This window comes from Lupinus angustifolius, chromosome LG12, assembly GCF_001865875.1.
Source record: "Lupinus angustifolius cultivar Tanjil chromosome LG12, LupAngTanjil_v1.0, whole genome shotgun sequence".
Lineage (NCBI taxonomy): Eukaryota > Viridiplantae > Streptophyta > Magnoliopsida > Fabales > Fabaceae > Lupinus > Lupinus angustifolius.
Genome location: NC_032020.1, coordinates 17,377,018 through 17,397,616, shown reverse-complemented (window position 1 = coordinate 17,397,616; position 20,599 = coordinate 17,377,018). Strand labels below are relative to the sequence as shown.

The following is a 20,599-nucleotide window of genomic DNA, read 5'->3' as shown; positions in this document are numbered from 1 at the left end:
TTCAAAACTCTGCCAATGAGCTCTTCTTTATTGAAAAACACCACCAACTCACTCAAACTGTGTTGGTCAAGTATCATTTAGAGTTTAGATACATTTTTCCAACCAAGCAAGGAAACTCCAGCAACGCAAAAAGGGAAAATGGCTAATCGATCTTGCATGACGTGGAGGGATTGGATCCTCTCAAGATTATTTTTATACTTATAGTAAGAATAAGAATGTCATCTTATTATATTTTAAAGATAAAGATATTAAGTTATATATTTTTTCTTATTTTAGATATATTTGTCTTTTGAGTGATCTTTAATAGAGAGAATCCTAACTCAAATACACAAACAAACACTTTTTGCTCTCAGCATGGAAACGTAAAATCAGGATTGCCTTACTCATCTACTTTATTAGGACCAGAAGACCGAATACCCTATTGGGTTTCAAATTATTGAATGGGCCCCCAACACAACGAAGAAGTTTAATACAGAGGGTAAAAAGTTACCCAAACCACTACTATTTTGTTTGCCCTTCCTTCGTTAAAGTGCAACATTTTATTTAAAATCATAAGATTATCCACTAACAGAAAACAATCATGCTCATATTGGAATGCATCTTGGTTTTTATGCTTTTGGAGAGCCATATTAATATTTTTTATTCAATCCAACATTTTAAATCAACTATAACATTTCACCATAAATTAAGTAAATTAATTGGCATGAGATTGTTTTAAATTAGTTAAATATCTCGTCTGAGAGAGAGAGGGTTAAGCCAAAGCCAAACAAAGTAGAAAAGAGAAGAAGAACTATATCATACCCTTCTAAACAAAAAAAGCACACCAACCAGCCATTCATTCATTTTCCTCCTACATTTACTACTAAGAGGTTACATTATGTTTGGACAGAAAATGCTCAGAGACCACAACAATTTGTAGTTTCTTCAACTACACATTCACCTTTTTCATTTATTAAGCCAACCAATTTCACAAACATGCATCCCCCTTCTTTATCTAGTCTCTACGTTTGAGTTTTATTATTCATATTCATTTTGAACATTATGTACTCACCCCACTATCTATTCTTCTTCATGTTATTCTTCAACTGTATAAAAAGTCTCACCCTTTATTTTGTGGGGCTTATTTGATATGATGGTACTACTATCGTCGTGGTGCTGTTGGTTTTGGTGGCAGCAGTTGAAGAAGAAAACGAGGCAACATCAAAAGCAAAATATAGTAAAGCCTGTGGCTGCAACAAGAGTCCATGGGATGAAAAAATGGTTGGTGTTTGACATGAGAATCCCCTTGAAGCAAAAGGGTTTCATTAGAATATGTGAAGGATAGGGTGGTTAATGGTTGTGCTAGAAACTCATTTCCTCAACTTCTGTAGTTTGCAGTGATTATGCTATTGTTCTTGTTGTTCTTCCTCTCCTGGTTATGATGCTGGTGATTGGTGATATTGGCTAGACGGCTCAATCTGTGTTAGCTTAGTGATAGAAGCGTGATTATTATCTGTTTCTTTTATTTCTTTTTTAGTCAATGTTAATATTCAAGTAGTGGATATCTGTGTTAGCATAGGTTTGAATATTATTTGTTTTTATTATGTTTGTTTGCTGATTGATTATTGGAATTGGTGTTTATTTTTGTTTTGCTTTTCTGCATCTTGAATTGTGAAGGCCTTGTTCCTGGGAAAGCAAATGAAGGATGGGGACGTTTCTTCATTTCAGCTTTGGGTTTCTACATTTTGCAGTAAATGGTGATGCATCTAATCCTATAGGATTTTGATCAGTGATGCTTTAAATTTTGGGGGACCCTTGAGGTATAGACCAGAGTGCCTTCACCATCCCAACACTGTTCTATTACCATTTCATATTTAATGTCAGTCTTTGCTTCTGTTTCTTTTACAAAATTTATTCATCTTTCTTGGGTAACGTGAGGCTATGTGATATTAATAAGGAGAGTTGAAAAAGAAATCCCTTTTCAATGCTAAGTATGGACTTTAGTTTGCAACATTCCTAAAATATTTCTGTAAAGAATATGATTACACATTTACCTAGATTAAAGTTAATCTGAATAATTACATCTATCCTTCTGTTTATATTTAGGAAAATGATATATCATCTTACTAAAAATGATATATTATTTGCTAATGATTGGTTTCGAAGTGACATATGTTACATTTTTGTTAATAGGAGGATTAATAAGAAGATTTTGTAGGAGGATATAACATTATTTTTATATTAATACTCCAATTTTCACTTACATAATTTTTGCTATTTGATTATATTCATGCAGCTAATTTTGTTTATCTTTTATGACTGTCCTTTGACTTTGAGTCTGCCTTATAGAGTATCAAGCAATTTTTATATATCTCCACTCCCTTCTAAATGAATAGGAGGTGCCATAAATTTTTTATGGAATTTCGTTTTCAATGTTTTGATTATTTAGTAGTTCAATACTATTTTGGCTCTTACATGCTGTGGTTTTATGGAGTATTATGTTGTCCAATCAATGTTGTGGTTGTGGCGTGGGTGAGGTAACAGATCCAAAGTTACAAACTATACAAGTGTGTCTTGGGTTGTAAAACACAGAAATTTCCAGTTCAGGGGACCCTATGTTTTAGCACAATCATAGAGCAATTTTTTTCTTGTATAGTGAACAAGTAACCAAGAAAAACAAACACAGACAAAGACTAAGAAAGTTGAGCTATGGGTGACGATTGCCTCTTGAGTCTAAATACATGTGTCATATCAAGTGTACCCCAAAACTTCTTTATTTTCTTTATAGTTTTAGTTTTAGTATGCACGTGAAAGTATGGTTGTGCTCACAGCACTATTGAAGGAATAAAGGGAAAAAACAAATAACTAAAAACCAAAGATGATTCTTCCTCGGAAGGTGACTTGTTTTCATGATACATGCTAAGAAATTAGTTAATCCTCATGACTAAGATGAATTAAAAAAGCTAACTAGCAACTAGTACATTATCAAAATTTTCAGCTAAAGGAAAATGGTAGAGACCTTAATTAATTCGTGCGTGTCTTTTCTAGGCAGCTGCAACCCATAAACTGATCTCACTGGCATGTGAGTTCTATATCTGGTATCACACTATTAAGTGTTTCAAGACAATACATTCAGCATTAGGAAAAGTGTAAGGTTTTTCCATGAAATTAACGTGTGCACCACCCATAAAAGACCATGCCTAAACCTGGATACATTTTTTTGTCCCCACTTCTCAATCTTTGGCATATTTAAACTTTCTTTGTGATGTCTAGGACAGCAATTCAGGGACGTTATTGGTTGGGGGGGACCTTCATGGAGCATACATACAAACATAATGTCTTACACTATGTTTTTATTCTTTAATTTTTTTATACTACTAAGTGTACCCTTACATTTTCTGGCGCATCGAATGGTGCAAAAGTGATCAATTTATTTGTAACCATGTTCTGATTCCTCATTGAAGTTTTACTACACGTGCTCAAAAGTACCCCAGAGATGCACACAAGGCCATATTGGTCTGTTTAGTACAATGGATCGTTAGGGGCTCTTGTCAATGTCCCACAAACCAGGCCTGCATCGAAATTTGGAACCTCTTCAAGTACATTAGATATAGATAGAGACCCAAAACAATTAGGAACGTGCTGAACACTTCAGATTATTAAATAGCCAACTATAACATGACAACATTAAAATTATGCTTAGCTAGTACTGTGGGTTTGGCATAATATGTTGAAAAGTAATTTCAAAGTAGAAAGGCCAGAAATTGAAAACTCATGAGAGAAACGCTATTGATTGTGGAAAGTTATTCATATAAATAATTAATTAGTTAGTTACTTCATAAGTATAAATAATTTAGAAAATCATAATTCATGTTATAAATCACTTCAATTGATAATGCCTTTCAAATAATTTATGAAAGTGTGGTTTGTTCATTTATAAGCAGCATGAATGTTTTATTAATATATAGAAACATGGGAGTGGTTTACAAGGGTGTAAGTCGAATTAAGTTACACCCAATCATAATAATAATTACTATTGTAGTGTTTGTATATAAGAAATAGAATAAGGCATATTCAATATAAATAGTGGTGTAGAAAATTCCTCTTACCAGTTCATTGTTTCTAAGTGCTGTATATTTGGCGGCTTGAGTACCCTTTGAATAAATTTGTTTACCTATAATAACAAATTAATTACTTTAGCTTCAAATTTTTATGTAGTCCTTGTTCCAAAGGAAAAATTGCACCACTTGAAAATATGTTTGGGCCCACTAACTGTTAAGATAACTAAAAATTTACAAATTAATTGAAAGATGGACTTGCTTATGACTTATTAAAATAAGTTATTTTATCAAACATTATCACAAAACTTATTATTGTTTTTCTTATTAAATAAACTTACTTGCTAACTTATAAACTACTTTACAGTGTTGTTGACATTCTTTATCTGTGGCTATGATGAAACCAGTTCATGCATGATATAGGAATAAGACCTATCAGTGACACCACTTAGCGAAATTGATGGTACATCTGAAAACAAGTGGGTGAACCACCACTATACTGGAAATGAGGTTCTTTATGCTCTAAAAAAGAGAATCATGGATGAGAATGTATGAATTCTATCGCATATATAGATTCTAATTTGACAGGCATATAATATAGAGAAAAAGATGTATGCGTTGGTTATATATCCAGCGTTGATATTTAATTATTGTTGACTTTTCAAAAAAATTAATTTAAATGAATGGTGAATGATATAACATATATGTATAAATTTTTATACTAACAGTATATAGATTTTACACTCTATAATATATGCGTGCCACTATTATGGTATCATGGAGCAAGAAGATAAATCACATCCAAAACAAATGGGTTCAGTGTTTTAAGATCATCAGGATCTTTAAATGCTGTTTTTGTGCAGTGAGTGAAGGTAGCTTTATGTGATTATCTTAAATAAAAATCCAATTCTGGTTTTCAAAATTTATAATACAGAGACTGGACATGAATAATTAGGATCAATTTCAGATAACATCATCATGAGTTACTTGGATCAAGATATATTCGATGACGACTAATCACATCAACTTGATACAATAAACTATTTAAGTATATATTAAGACCAACCATTAAATTGTATTATATAACGGTAAAAGAAATTAGGTAGAGAGTTAGATTTTGGAGGGAAAAAGAATGTTTGGGATTTATAAAGTACATTTGTGATGACAACCTCAAAGGGATGCCTTTGATTGTAGGAGCTTGAAATTAAGAATGTTATAAATCAGAATTCAGTGTTGGTATTGATAGAGATTTTTTTGGACAATTTTAGGATAAATTTGTGGGGAAATATGGGAAATATATGAAGATGGAGACGCCGCCACAAGCTCAAGAGCTTAATAAGTCAATGATATTCACCATAAAGAAAGATCTTTGATAAGAATTTGTAGACACCATACCGAGAGGGTAATGAGTCTTAGAACATCACAAGAATAAGAATCTTAATAAATTTGAATTAAGGAGCTTTGACTCAAGTTAGGAATTTAAACAAATTTTTACTCAAAATAAAACTTATCTTTTATTGAAGGATTAAGTAAACATAAATAGGCGAAATTTTCTTAGTTGAATAGATAAAGATAGAAATTTAATTATCTTCTAATAAATAAACGAATAAAATCCTAACTAATAAATTTCGTTGAGCTGAATTATCTTTGATATTTGACTAAGGCAAAAGGCTTGATAATTGGAACAGATGTGATGAGTTATCATGTTTGACCAAGTCTTGTTCAAATTTGAATTTTGACACGCCTCATTAACTTGTTTTAATTTGAAAATCTTTGCTGAAGTTATGGGCTAGAAGTTCGAGTAAGGCTCCTCTCCATTAATAGAGAGGCAAGTGACACATATTAACACACAAAATGCAACATGTAATGACAACTTTACCCTTTTGTGTATCATAAAATTACTTTTTTGTCATTAAAAATGTGAGCAAAACAATCACTTGTTAATGGAGAGGATCCTTGTTCTAGAAGTTCAATATATCTTGGCAAGATTGCTGGGAATAATAGGTGAATTGATTCATCTTCAAGTTACTTTGAATTTCATGCTAGTTGCCGAGCCTTATCTCTACAGTTGTTTTTGAACCGAAATGCTTACTGAGATCTTGAATGGCTTAGAGATTTATTCCTTTTGTTGGTTGAATTGTTTGCTTGAAAATAGAGCATGTTGACAACTCCTTATCCTCATGACACCAAAAGAAATTAAATGAGCTAATTTAATTTCTTCTTCTTTCATTATAGATGTGCACACTTGTTGGCTTCCTTGAATCATGATATATTGTTTGAACTAAGGTTGTAGTTGTGCCATGCTTAGGATAAAGACTTGGTTAATGGACCTTTTTCTTTACAAAGAAATAAAATAATTTTCTAATCCTCCCATGATTTATTGAATTGAAAATACTTAGAATGAAAATAAACCTAAGACTACATGAAAATGCAATCTCATTTATTTGAATCAATGCAAATAAAATAAACCTAAGTTGGAACATACCCTAAGGACATAAATGTTTTTCTTACATACCCTTTCTTGGGTCAATTGTGTCATTTGAAATCTTAATGTCTCCTGCCTTGGCCTTAGCCCTAGTTGTAGGACTATCATGACTTTTCTTGCCCTTAGGATCAAAGGCTGCCCTAGGAGGGTTTACATCAATTTGTGAGTTGACTCTCAAGTTTTCATTTTTCATTTTCTTCCTTCAAAATCCAACTCACAAACTAACTTTAAGATCAATTTGATGATTTAAATTGTCTCATTAGTAAATTAGTTTAAAAATAACTGAAAAATTGTTTAATATATATACACATAATATTGTATGTAAATTAGTTATGGATGTAATAAATAAATTTTACATGTGAATTTGATTGATTTAGTTGTCCGATAAAAAATAGTACTAACTCATACCTTTTAGCCTTCATTTGGTTTGAGAGAAAAAGAGAGGAGAGAAGTAGAAGAGAAAGTGAGTTCTTTACTAACATAATAATAATTATTTATTCATTATTATTTAAGGATAGTTTTGTCTTTTAAAACATAATATCATTATCTACTCTCCTCTCTTTCTTCTTCATTTATCTTTTACCAAATAATATAAAAATTTACCTATTTTCTCACTTTTTTCTTTCTCTTAAAAGTCTCTCTCACATGTTTTTCCCTTCTTATTTGCTTTCCTCAACCAAACAAAGCATTAAGAATGGGAATGGAATGAACATGAGTATTGTTTTTGCTGGCCCCACACTTATATATATATATATATATATATATATATATATATTTGTAATTTTCCGTACAAATAGATAGTATTTGTGGATGCAAAACAAAATTTCATATTTTATTATATACTTAATATAATTATAATAAACAATATCTGTAAAAACAATAATTACATAATATATATATATATGTGTGAAATTTATAGATTTTGATGGGACATGTTAGAACATATTTGACCCAATCTTAAATTTAGTTAAATTATTATAGCCCATTCACATAAAACTAGTATTCTAATTGAAAATATTGTACATGAAGCCATGTTTTTTTGGTTGAATATGAATCATGGTGAAGTTTGGGCCATCCCAGGTCATTGGTTTTTGTTGGCCCAATAAATGGATACAATAAAGCATTGCAAAGAAAGACATAAGAAGATATGTAGTTGTAATATTGATCCAGCATGACCACCAACTAAAATAATAAAAAACTGAGAAAAGGGTCATGGTTATGGCACGGTTGGGTCACCTTTTGCTTTTCCCAATTCAAAGATTTTGAACCAAAAACAGACATGCCATTGTGTGGAAGGTAAAGGAAATCAAATTCCAATACCTACAGCGTCAAATGTAAGAATCAACGCTCTCCAATGAAGATCTTGTGTCTCTTCGAGTTGGGATTCCCACGTTACCATTTATCACTTTCACAATATATATCACTAATGCACCACCACTAACCACTTGTTACTTGTTAGTTATCAAAATGAGTTAGTTATATACATTATACACCCTCTATTTTATAACTAGATAATGTGGAGAATAAAGCTAGATCACCTAAATAATGCCTCAATAATACAGAGGATAAAGCTAGACCACCTGAATAAATGTCTAGTATAATTGTCCCGCGTGAAATTCTACTGTAATTAACAAGCAGCAACACATACATTTAGTCATCCTAAAATATGTTAAAAATAATTTTCATGTAATTTTGTTGGTACTACCAAAATTATCCTCTTATCTTTTACATAAGAAATTAATCTATTTCAAAATATTATAAATGTCGCTCTGAAGAATTGAATCTTTAACTTTTTGACCATCATAAAAATCTAGTTAGACCTTACACCACTTGACTAACACATAACACGTGGTTGATAATTGTGGCATAATTGATGTCACCTTTATTTGTGTTGTTATAAAATTAAAAAAGGTTTTATAATAATTTAGAACATCCTTCTAAATTATGTTTAGATATAGATTAGGTTGTTAGAAATGAAGTTTATAGTTGAGTTTATGGAGATTTAAATGTGTAAAGTTGAAGGACCCACCCAGCATTGATAGAAATGGTTATAGCAGAGGGTCTGTGTCAAATCAAACTCCTATCTGTCACTGTCACACTATCACTATCTCTCTATTTCATTCTCCTCTGCTCCTTCACCATAATTTTCTTTTTCTCTCCCTTCCTTTCTTTTATTTATTTTTTATATCCATTTCTTTCTTTTTTGTGTGCAAATGGTTCTGTAAAGTTAGTCACACAGATTAAAGATAAGTGTGAACACAACAGAAACATCCAACCGAGTAACAATTAAAAACATAACACAAAGCAAAAGCTGGTGTCTGTGGCTTTGTACCAGAATTGCTTTTTAGCTTTTTAGCTTTTTTTTACGATGTTTTGGTTCTGTTTGTGAAATACGTTCAAACTTGTTGTTTTTCACTTTTTCATACTCATGGCTCTCATCATCTTCCTTTTCTTCTTCTTCCTCTCTCATGTTGCTCTATGTTCATCTTCGGAGCCTCGTAACCATGAAGGTACATACATGTCCATGACTAAGATATTTAGCTTCTGAAAAAAGGCTTTTTTATTTATTTATATTTGATAATAATGAATTGCAGTGGAAGCTTTGATGAGCATAAGAGAAGGTTTGAGTGATCCACACGGTGTGTTGAGCAATTGGGATGAGTACTCTGTTGATGCTTGTAGTTGGGCTATGATTACTTGTTCTTCTGATTCACTTGTTATTGGACTGTTAGTTTTTCTTCTTTCTACTCTTATTTCTACTATTGTTCCTGCATTTTCCTTATTCATTCTTTGTGTTTCAGGGGAGCTCCTAGTCAATCTCTCTCTGGAACTTTGTCTCCAGCAATTGCTAATCTCACCAATCTTCGACAAGTGTAACAAACCTTCAACTATTATTCTATTATTCACCCTTTTTTTTGTTTTTATAACGGGTTCCAAAGTTGCATTCTTTATGGCCATGGTTATTCTGAAGTGCGTTTGGTCTCTATCAGCTCAGAGAAAATTACAAGCAATTGTTGTAACTTTTTGTTTGTTTATATGGAATTTTATAATTTCCTTTTGTTGGTTGAATGCAGGTTACTGCAGAATAACAATATCTCAGGCAAAATTCCACAGGAACTTGGAACCCTTCCCAAGCTTCAGACCTTAGATCTTTCTAATAACCATTTCTCAGGAGCCATTCCTGCATCTTTGAGTCAGTTGAATACTCTTCAGTACATGTGAGTAACTTCTTTTTCCTTATTTTAAATAGAGTTTTGCTTCATTATATAAAATATGTAAAATAACAGTGCTTTGTTTGTCTGCTATTGAGAGCAGGAGGCTCAACAACAATAGCTTGTGTGGACCTTTTCCTGTGTCACTTGCTAAAAATCCACACCTTACTTTCTTGTGAGTATGGTTATATCAGTTCTTCCATTCTTTGTCTTTAAGTGTTAAAGTGATAACCTGCTACTTGTTTAATTTTTCCTTTTTTGATATGTTTACTCTATTGTACTCAGGGACTTGTCTTATAACAATCTTGAGGGACCATTGCCCAAGTTACCAGCCAAGTCATTCAAGTATGGTGTCTCTTTCATTTTCCCTCTGCTTGTAGTGTTTTATTTATAATTGAATGGATACCAACCTTGTTACTTGAAATTTTTTGTGTCTATTGATTTGATTCATATAAAGGATTCCAAGTAGTACTGGAAGGCCACGAATGTGAACTAAAATAGTCCTTGACAAAGACTAAAGTGTCCTAAACGTTTGTCATAAAAATGCTTTTAAAAGGATGGGTTTGACTTAATATCTTTGGGATCATTTTGAGTTTTCCAAATTTTCAAAGACGCAAAATGGTACTTGAATTTTTTTGAGGTACCAAAATGAGTGTTTACTGTTTATAATATTTTAAAGTATATTCTATTAATATTTTTAAGTATACTTACTGTTTCAACTGTGGTTTTGTCTTGATTCTCTTTTATTTATCTAGTATTATGGGGAACCCATTAATTTGTGGAAGCAGCCCTGTTGAAGGTTGCTCTGGAACAGTAACCTTCAGGCTTGTTCCCTTTGCTCAAGCATTATCACAAGGTATGTCCCTTTACCTTCACCGGTTCCTCTAATTATCTTTAAATTTAACAATTTTTGTAACCTATATTGCATTTTAATTTGCAGGGAAACAAAAGTCCAAAAAACTAGCAATTGCACTTGGAGCCAGCCTTAGTTGCGCTTCTATCATTTTTCTCTTTTTTGGACTCATTTGGCATAGAAAGAAACGACAATACCAAGCCGCCCTATATGTTAGTGGTAGGTTAAATTGAATCAGTAATTCTTAGATTGTGGTAAAGGATTGGTACTATAAGAATGTTAGTATTTATGATTTTGGTAATTTTTTTTTTCAGGTTATAGGGAAGAGGGAGTTGTTAACTTGGGAAATCTAAAAAAGTTCACTTTCAGAGAGCTTCAACATGCAACAGATAATTTCAGCTCCAAGAACATACTTGGTGCTGGAGGTTTTGGCAATGTTTATAGGGGAAAGTTTGGAGACGGCACAATGGTGGCAGTGAAAAGGCTGAAGGATGTAACTGGAAGTGCTGGCGAGTCACAGTTCCAAACAGAATTGGAGATGATCAGCTTGGCAGTTCACCGCCACTTACTTCGCTTAATTGGATATTGCGCTACTCCTAGTGATAAACTTCTAGTTTATCCTTACATGTCTAATGGCAGTGTGGCATCCAGGCTTAGAGGTAGGTGTTTTTCTCGGTGCTTGTGATCTTTTGTGGCAAGCATGTGCTCATATATGATGATTTATTTTGGTGGAGTAGCATTATCTACCTTGTCATATTGCACTTAAGCCTGCTTGTATCCGTTGATCTGGACTTGACATGTTTTGGTTTTCATATTTTCATGGTTGAGTGGGGGCCTTGATGTCAGGCATACATTTTAATTTGCCATGACCTTTGTCTTAAGTGATCATAATCTTCATGTACTCCTATAACTTGAAAAAAAAATTGCACATTTGTTATGACTTGAAATGATGAGCTAGAGATGTTCTGAATCATCTGACAACTAGGGGTATACCTTGGTCAATAAGTAATATCCTAGTCTTCCTGAACATTTCATTAAATTTTATTTCTGATCAAACTGTTATCGGGTTTTCAAAATGGGTAATTAATTCAGTCTGTACAATAGATTTGCTATTATTTGTTTTCTTTAGGGCTACTGGCAAGAGAAGCTAAGGCCTTATGTATCTTGTCGAATAATATGTTGTATATAAGTAGTACAAAATGCTCCAATTTTCTTCTTTATGAGTTCTTTCAAATACCCGTCGTTTACCTGTCAATATCCTGTTCATTTCAAGATTTTATGTAGATATTGAACCTTAATACAACTTTCGACGTTGGTTTAATATCATGTATATGATAATAGGGAAACCAGCTTTAGATTGGAACACAAGAAAGAGGATTGCAATTGGAGCTGCTAGAGGTCTTCTGTATCTGCACGAGCAATGTGATCCAAAGATAATACACAGAGATGTAAAGGCTGCTAATGTGCTTCTGGATGACTATTGTGAAGCTGTTGTTGGTGATTTTGGTCTTGCAAAGCTCTTGGACCATGCCGACTCCCATGTCACCACTGCTGTCCGTGGCACCGTTGGGCACATTGCACCAGAGTACCTTTCCACTGGCCAATCATCTGAGAAGACTGATGTATTTGGATTTGGCATTCTCTTGATAGAGCTCATAACTGGAATGACTGCTCTAGAGTTTGGGAAAACAGTGAATCAAAAAGGCGCTATGCTAGAGTGGGTAAGCTTGTTTTCTGCTACCAAAACAAACTGTTTGTTTGCATTTCGATCGCTGTATTTGGCATGATAGTTAGGTTGTTAGTCTAATATATCACTTTATTCATTATTAATGCCATTTGACGCTTTGTTAATAGTTCCTCATGAGTTATTTTTACATGATTTTTTTAATATTAGTTATCATTTGTGTTGTGCTACAACTTCTACAAAAGTATGTTTCTTCTTTTAGTATTACAAACCAGTTATATTTGATAGAATAACTTTTTATTCTATAATTATTTATTACTGAACATTTTCTTCTGTAGCATCTGACATTTTCCTGTTCATATTTATCGATTATCAAATACTTGAATAATAGTATTGAAAAAGTTGGAAAGGAAAATCAGAACCCATTGTAGGTTTGTTTCTTGATAGGATATTAACTCGCTTATTACTTTAGTTACAGATGATTTTCTACATTAACTCGCTTATTACTTTAATAACATTAATATGACATACTTGGCTGTTGTAACTCATATTAATGACCCAAAAACATTTACTTATGTAACTAGTCCTGAGATATTAAATTATTAATGGTTGCTGAGCAATTTGCCAAAATATAGCAGTTGAGAATTTCGATCATCTGCTCTCCAGTTTTTGAAGTATACATCTAATGGATGACTTCTGTGCTTAAGGTACTAAATACCCTATAGGACATTTTTTGCATGTGCCAAAATTCATGCAAATGTTACAGTAAGGTCTTTTCTACCTACAACTGTCAAAGAATCATTTAAAACTGAACTCTTAAATATGTCGTGTACTCGTGTGGCACTATTAGGATATACAATTATAATATGAATAGTTGCTACTGAGAGCCTATTTGTTGTGAATACTACAGTCAGGTGATTTGGTTGCTGTTATCTGAAGCTTAAGCTTATAGTTTTGTTTAGAGTGACTATATGTTATTAATACTCGCCCCTATATGGTGGCAGGTTAGGAAAATACAGTGTGAAAAGAAGGTTGAAGTGTTGTTGGACAAAGAGCTAGTGAGCAACTATGATAGAATAGAAGTGGGGGAGATGCTGCAAGTAGCTTTACTTTGCACTCAAAATTTGCCAGCCCACCGCCCGAAAATGTCTGAAGTGGTCCGAATGCTCGAAGGCGATGGACTTGTGGAGAAGTGGGCTGCATTACATAATCATAGTAATCAAGGCATCACCCCCTGTCACAGTAACAGTAGCAGTAGTTCATCTCGTCCTACCTCTTCTGCTTCAAAACATGATGACAATGCTCATGATCGCTCAAGCATGTTTGGCATGACAATGGATGATGATGACGACGAACGTTCATTGGATTCCTATGCCATGGAACTATCTGGTCCTAGATGAGTCCTTTTGGTTATCAATATATAACAATATTTTTTAGAAGGTTTTATTAACTTATGTTCTTCCAGGATATAATTAATGTATAGACTCAACAGAATTTTATCATTTTGGTTTTTAGTAGAGTAGTATAGTATTGGTTTAGAATTTTACTTACCCACCTAGTGGGATAAAGGCTTGGTTGTTAATGTTGTAGTATATAATATTGGGACAATTGTAATTATATCCTTGTTCATTTGGATACAAAATAGGCAACAACAAAAAAACAGTGAAAGGGTGAGCAATGTGCAGTGGGCTATGGATAGGGGTACATATCTGTTGTCTCACTCTCACAGTTTGTACCACTCCATATGTTATGAGCTTGTGATTGGTTAGATTCTTTGTACATGATGATATTGACGGTTTTGACTGAAGATGAAGATGGGTTTGGTTGTGGTATTGTTGATGTAATAGAAAACTTGAAAGTATGAGTTAAGGTCATAGTTTGAGCTTTTAGCTGTTAGAGGTCATTTTCTATGTGATGCTTTTGCAGGGTCACGCGCAACTTCTTTTCTCAATATGGTAACTTTTCCTTTGTTCTTTTTACCTTGCTTTATGCTTTCTTTCTTATTTTCTTCACTTCAGTTGTATGGTGTGGGATTTTTATCGAATGTTTGGTTTCCATTGACTCATGAAATATCTTCTATTTTGGGTATTAATGCCTTAATGGCTTAATGCAAGACATTTACGTTGTTACTCCTTAATGTTTGGTTTCTCGGAGTAGTTTATTGACCAATGCCTTTTTTACGGTTTTATTCTAAAATATAATGATAATATCTAGTAGCGTTTGGTTTAAAAATATATATTTTATGTTTTTTTGTAAAACAATTTTTTCGGGGTGTAAGGAGGGGCCAAACCCCAACGGAAAAAATATTATAGCACGAGATAAAGTTGTCAGACAAATCATATTCAACACTAGCGTATAAAGTTCAAATAAATGATTTTATATAACTAAAAGCAATAATCTTGTGTTAAAGAACGGATTATGTAAGTTTGTCATATCCTGTGCTGAATTTTAATTACTTTTATTTAGTTATTTAGGATAATGGAGATAAGAATTGAGCTTATGATCATTTAGTTAGAAGTTTCGTGTTATATCATAAATCAATTATTCCAAAAGTTTTAGTTGATGAGTGAAAACAAATGAATGTTTTTAATATCTAACGATGGATAGAAGTATCCGATTTAGGTGCATATAAATTAATCATTTGGTATGCTTTTAAGTATAGGAAAGAGATTCACTTACTCCAAAAACTTGCTCCACATCTTAATCATCAATTCTAGGAAAATCTAATAGTTGAAATTAATGAAAAAAACTTATCTCACATCCCATATTTAAATCATTCCCTTAAGTACAATAATATATCAAGAACAATAAGAACACATATTCAATGGTGCCTATTAGACAATCATTCAAATGCTTGATAGTCATTTACCAATTGTTGACAATCATATAGACGAGGGAAGCATTTGCTAATTCTGTTTTATTTTGATTTTAATGCAATAACTCTACTCACCCTTCCACTAGTACTAATTGACTCCAAAATCTGAATCCGAAGTGCTCACGGTAGATGATGTAAATGTCGAAAATAGATCCAACCAAGTGTACTATATTCTGCAAGCATTTTTCAGACATATAAACATCTATGGCTTCTATTTGCAGGCTATCTGTGATGTAGAGCATTTTCAATGCCAATGTAAACTCCACTACGTGGTTTCACAGCATTCAATCTCCAAAATGTTTTTAAGGCATTTTATTAAAATTATGCCTCTTTGTTTAGTTTGAGGTTCTTAATCATAGAGGTTGGCTTTTCCAATATTTTTCTAAAATATATAAGCATACTAAACAGCAACATGTATTCATAATAACTTAAAATTTCAGGGCAACCTCCATCGATCTTGATTTACCTAACTAGGTAAGGTGACCACATCAATCTAGGGAACATGTAATTGGGTTACCTCATCTATCTATGCTTACACAATACACTCCAATCAAACTATCTAGTTCTTGATTTGACAAACTTTGGTCTGGATGCTTTCTTCTCCAACTTTTCTCTCTTCTTGCGAGTCTTTTCATCTTCATATGGTTCCTAGTTCATAGAAGGTAAGCAAAAAATGAAGTGAGTATAATCCTTTTGTGGTCCAAGTGAAAATTAATGAAGGTGACCATACCTCTGAACCACCACCTGGCAAAAAACCCTTAATGAAACCGAAGGAGTGGTATGCTCCAAAAGCCGGTATCTGGCAAGAGTCAAAAAATGAGCACTTTTCAGTGACTTTAATCCTGTTTATTATATGCTCTTTGCTAGAGACATGTTCAATTATTGATGACAACTATAACTTCTTATAGCAAATGCATATATTAGGACCGTAATGGGGAGGGGAAACAAAGTCATAATTCAGGCAGTTGCCAACCATGACTGAATTTATACAGGTACACCTAATATAATCCAAATATGGACAAATTGCTATTTTATGGTGCAACAGTCATTCAGGGTTAATTGATAAAACACACTATTTTTGGTGCCTTCTCTCTAACGCTCCAGTTTAACACATGACAAATTTGTTGCTTTATAGATCTTACCACAAGATAAGTGTACCAGAACTTTCCAGAGATGATGGACATTACTTGCACAAAGCATGTTATGTAGATCACATCATGTAAATAGCTGCAAAAAAATGACAGGCAGCAAGTCAAGAATATATTATAAACAAACTTAGAAGATGACAAAGATATTCAGAACTGATGGACTTTATTTTCTAACATTTTGGTTACAGATAAGAAAGTCATGGCCTGTTATCTACTGAAAATTTAATTCATGAGGGAGGAAGGTTTCCCCAGGCTAATGAGATTAAGTGACTTTGAAAAAGTTTTAGGTTTCATCCTGAAGCAAACACTTCATATGCAACCAAAAACCATTATTCACAATCAAGCTTTACAACCATATACACGATGGGAAGTATTTCCTAACTCTGGTTTATTTTTGCTTTAGCAAAAGATATCATGCGTAGAGTACTAGAGTTCATATCTGAACAAACTGAAGAGTGTCAAACATTTCAAAGAGAGAATAAGAGCATTAATCTATGCCCAAAATAAGGCTGAACAGCACAGACAGTAAAAGATCAATCTTTAGAGACACTGCCACAGAAAAAAATCAATTCAAAGCACCCAAGTTGGAAATAAAGTGTTATTTAGCTGAAATTTATCATGGAAAAACGAAGGAAGAGGCTCAGTGCCAGTGGTGGATGTGTGTTGTCAATGACAAGAGCAAGGTGATGATGTTACTCATCCCACCGACAATAACTCCTAGCATACTTAATGACACAATCAATATATGAACAAAACAAAAACCATACCCACAAACTCCACCCGTAGACATATCAAATCCGCCATCCAAAAGTTCACCATCCTCGGCATAACTAGGGCTTGCCATCTTAGCAAGTTGTTGATAGGGAATATAATAGGCTAGCGAAGTTACAACCAGACCAATCCAGTTCTTCCAGGTGAATGTTGAATGGAAGATCAACATCCTTATCAATACAAATATAACCTGTTTCGAAGAAAACAAATGAAATATGCATCAATAATCAACACAGTGCAAGTTAATTGGATCAACGATAATTGTACATGTCATGTGAATGCTCATAATCTCATACCAATCAATAATAATCATAAGTTAGATCATTTTTTTTCAATTCATTCAATCAATTAGTTAGTAAATTCTAGTTATAACTAGAATTTACAATCCGATCGTAAACATAATCAGATTAATTTTGATTCCTATCCCTAACCATGCCGCTTCATTATTTTAAGAACTCCCAAACAGATTGAGCTCATTTCAAAAATCCAATCCCAAAATTAAATTAAATATTGGTTCATACTAGAACCCTAGCAAACATAAACAAAATAAGAATAGAAGAGAGCGTGTGAAACATTACATTGCATGCGATGATGACATAGAGGATCTTATTCATGTGACGGACGTTCTCTTCCTTTCGTTTCTTAGCTCCCTGATTCGCCATTTTTCTCTCACTCTCAAAGATCCCTTCGTATCAGCTACAGTGATGGTGTTTTTCTGCTTCTGGTTGGTGGCACTGCAGCTTTCAAAATGGGCTCCTTGGCAATACTACTTTGTTGGGCCTTGAGCCCACTATCATTGCATTAGTGGACCATTTTTTTCTGGGGACCATATATGTTGTCTCACTTTTGTAATACTCCGTATTTTGATTGGTTGAAAAAAATATCTAAAGTTAAAATTGTAATTATTAAATATTCTTCTTATCAATCACAATTCCTAACACGTGAAGTGACACAAAGTTGTGAGATAATAGATATGTACCCTCTTTTCTCCACTTGGTGCGGGTTCTTAGCTTGGATCCATGTAATTGTGTTATTTCAAACTTTCGAGCAAGCAATTAATCTTTTCTTGGCGTGATGTCGGGTATTCCTACACTTTGTGTCACTTCATGTACAATGAGTTTATGATTGGTTAGAAAAAATATATTTAAGTTAAAATTTAATTATTAAATATTTTTCTGACCAATCATAAACTGTCACTTCCAATAACTGTTTTTAGCATAGGTATTTATTATACTATAGTAACCAATGAAAATTGTTCTACTCTAGTCTATACGGATTTGACTAAATTTTATAAGAGTTGTCAATTTGCATGTGTTACCAATGTGAAAAATCATGATGAATAGTAGTTTATAAGTATATTTATGAAGACCTTTTGAGTTGTTGAAAAAGTGACAAATAAGTTGCATGCAGAATTAATTTTTTGAATTTTTAATTACTTATCAAGGAGATTATTATCCGGAATTATGTCCAACTCATATTACACTAACTCTTGGACTTTAGTAATGGAAAATGCATACAAAATGTTTCCTTTACTCAACGCAATTGGCCATCTGTACTAAATATTTAGAAAAACCCTTCCTCGCACATTAAGATCATGACGTACTGATTTTTATATCATACGTATGTATAAATAGTTTATGCAAATTAGTATAATATAGAAGATCAAGCATCATGGTAAAAGCAATAACATCCTGAATTGATTTTGGCTAAAAGGGAAAAACAAATTACTTGCACTAACATCAAGTGCCTCAAGAGATATTATTCTTTATGACATATATAAATATATATGAACATCTTGTTAGATTAAATTTATATAACATATTTTAAGGCTAAATTTATATAATATTAGTTGATTTATATATGAACAATATAAGTAATAACGAATTGGAGGGGTGAATATCAAATTGTGATATGGGAATAAAATATCAAAGGGTAGGTGGGCTCAGTCAAGATCATAAATCAGATTAGAAACGCAAAAAGCATGACGTCATGGGAAAGAAACAGTCTAAAGTTTTTAACATTGTCAACGTATTATTTATCATTGATCCACGACATTAAACTATATAATCCAACATCAATGAACTGAGAACATGTTAGTTGGATAAACTTGTATTTTCTTATTATGAATGATGAAATCTATAATTATAAGTCATCAGTTCAAATAATGGTTAGTTCCCTTTAGGAGAAATAAGTTATTCTAAGAAATATTTAAGTTTAAAGTGTGACACATTCAAAAAATTCATAAGCTTATATGAGTTGCGTACTTGCGTGTAAGGCTGGGGTATTCCCATATCCTCTATTTTCCAGGAGTTGGAGCATTAGATTGAGGCTTATGTATATTTGTAGCAGTAGTTGTTTTTGCAACCTGTGAATAGTAGGGAAGTTGTGTCCATCAAATGAAACAACAGAAAAGCACAAATTGGCATAAAATGTGAAGGGAAATGACAATACCCAATAAAGCCTATCTGCTGGTGTCAAATAGAGTTAGGTTGGATGCTCCATCAATTGTGTTATTAACCTTGGGAATGGCCCCTTCTATCCAAGCTATTTGTGGGGTGCTCACGTTGTCTTCATTTTAGCTTTGATAAACCAACAGATAATACTAACTGTTAAAGCATGGAAGCTGGGTAGTTGATCATTTTCTATGACAGTTAACATCCATACTTCTAAAGTAGATCAGAAATGATACCAAATGAAACTAAATCACAATTCAAAAGATTGGATAAATATGAATTGTTATTATATTTTGGATGAAGAGATTGATTGTATGGTCAAGTTCCTCCAATAATACTAATCAGAGGCTCATCTGTTGTGGTTTGGTTTTATTGGCTCATAGCTTACATTGCAGAAGAGAGACAAGTTTGATTATTTTCATTTTTACTTGAAGATAGAATAGTTACTGCTTATATTATTATCATGCTGATATCGAGCTTGTGCTATAATTCAGCTTAACAAATGCCTTAGCAAGACCCAAAGAAATTTGTTTTGAATTTATTTCTAAAGTTTTAAAACAATATAAATCAAGTTATGCTGCTTGTCTGATGCATGATAGAACACATCAGAATTCACTATATTAGGAGACACAACTCCTAGGTTACACATTGTGTAACATTATAAAATAATTTGGTGGGTGTATCACTAAAAAACAGAATGGTTATGATGGCATGTATAATATACACTAAGGAATATATTTTTTTTGAAAGGAAAGTAATAACCTACTCCTTCCTCTAGTAACCTCATCAAAGAACTCATTCACTGCATTTTCAAACAACTGCAGGCAATTCCTACGTACCACTGAGCTATTCTGAAGCAAATCACTATTCTTCTGAGCAAACCTCATATTCATTGCATCACCCTGCAATATATCAGCTTTCATATGCATAACTACCTTCTCAGTCATTTTATACTCAACTAAAACTGGCATTGAATGATCCTGAATTTTAGTGCCTGAATTCACAATATGGGTTGCCAATGTGCGGCAGAAACTTGCATAACGTTGAAACATGCAATAAAATGTGAAGCCAGATCAAGAAC

At 32.9% G+C, this 20,599-nt stretch overlaps 2 protein-coding genes and 1 long non-coding RNA gene across 3 annotated transcripts; 2 read left to right on the top strand and 1 right to left on the bottom strand.

Annotated features, from left to right (window-relative positions):
* LOC109361751 lies at nucleotides 772–2,013 on the top strand. The gene is made up of 2 exons (XR_002109324.1): nucleotides 772–869; nucleotides 1,178–2,013. It is a non-coding gene; the product is annotated as an uncharacterized LOC109361751 (long non-coding RNA).
* On the top strand, nucleotides 8,696–13,916 carry LOC109362653 (probable LRR receptor-like serine/threonine-protein kinase At2g23950). The gene is made up of 11 exons (XM_019608605.1): nucleotides 8,696–9,032; nucleotides 9,117–9,249; nucleotides 9,324–9,395; nucleotides 9,597–9,740; nucleotides 9,838–9,909; nucleotides 10,020–10,079; nucleotides 10,490–10,590; nucleotides 10,675–10,806; nucleotides 10,902–11,246; nucleotides 11,929–12,308; nucleotides 13,276–13,916. The coding sequence occupies exons 1-11, from the start codon at nucleotides 8,951–8,953 to the stop codon at nucleotides 13,669–13,671; spliced, it is 1,917 nt and encodes a 638-aa protein (XP_019464150.1). The 5' UTR covers nucleotides 8,696–8,950; the 3' UTR covers nucleotides 13,672–13,916.
* Nucleotides 15,435–17,864, bottom strand: LOC109362654 (transmembrane protein 208 homolog). The gene is made up of 5 exons (XM_019608606.1): nucleotides 17,644–17,864; nucleotides 17,062–17,255; nucleotides 16,289–16,373; nucleotides 15,877–15,945; nucleotides 15,435–15,794 (listed from the first exon to the last, which is right to left on the bottom strand). The coding sequence occupies exons 1-5, from the start codon at nucleotides 17,725–17,727 to the stop codon at nucleotides 15,702–15,704; spliced, it is 525 nt and encodes a 174-aa protein (XP_019464151.1). The 5' UTR covers nucleotides 17,728–17,864; the 3' UTR covers nucleotides 15,435–15,701.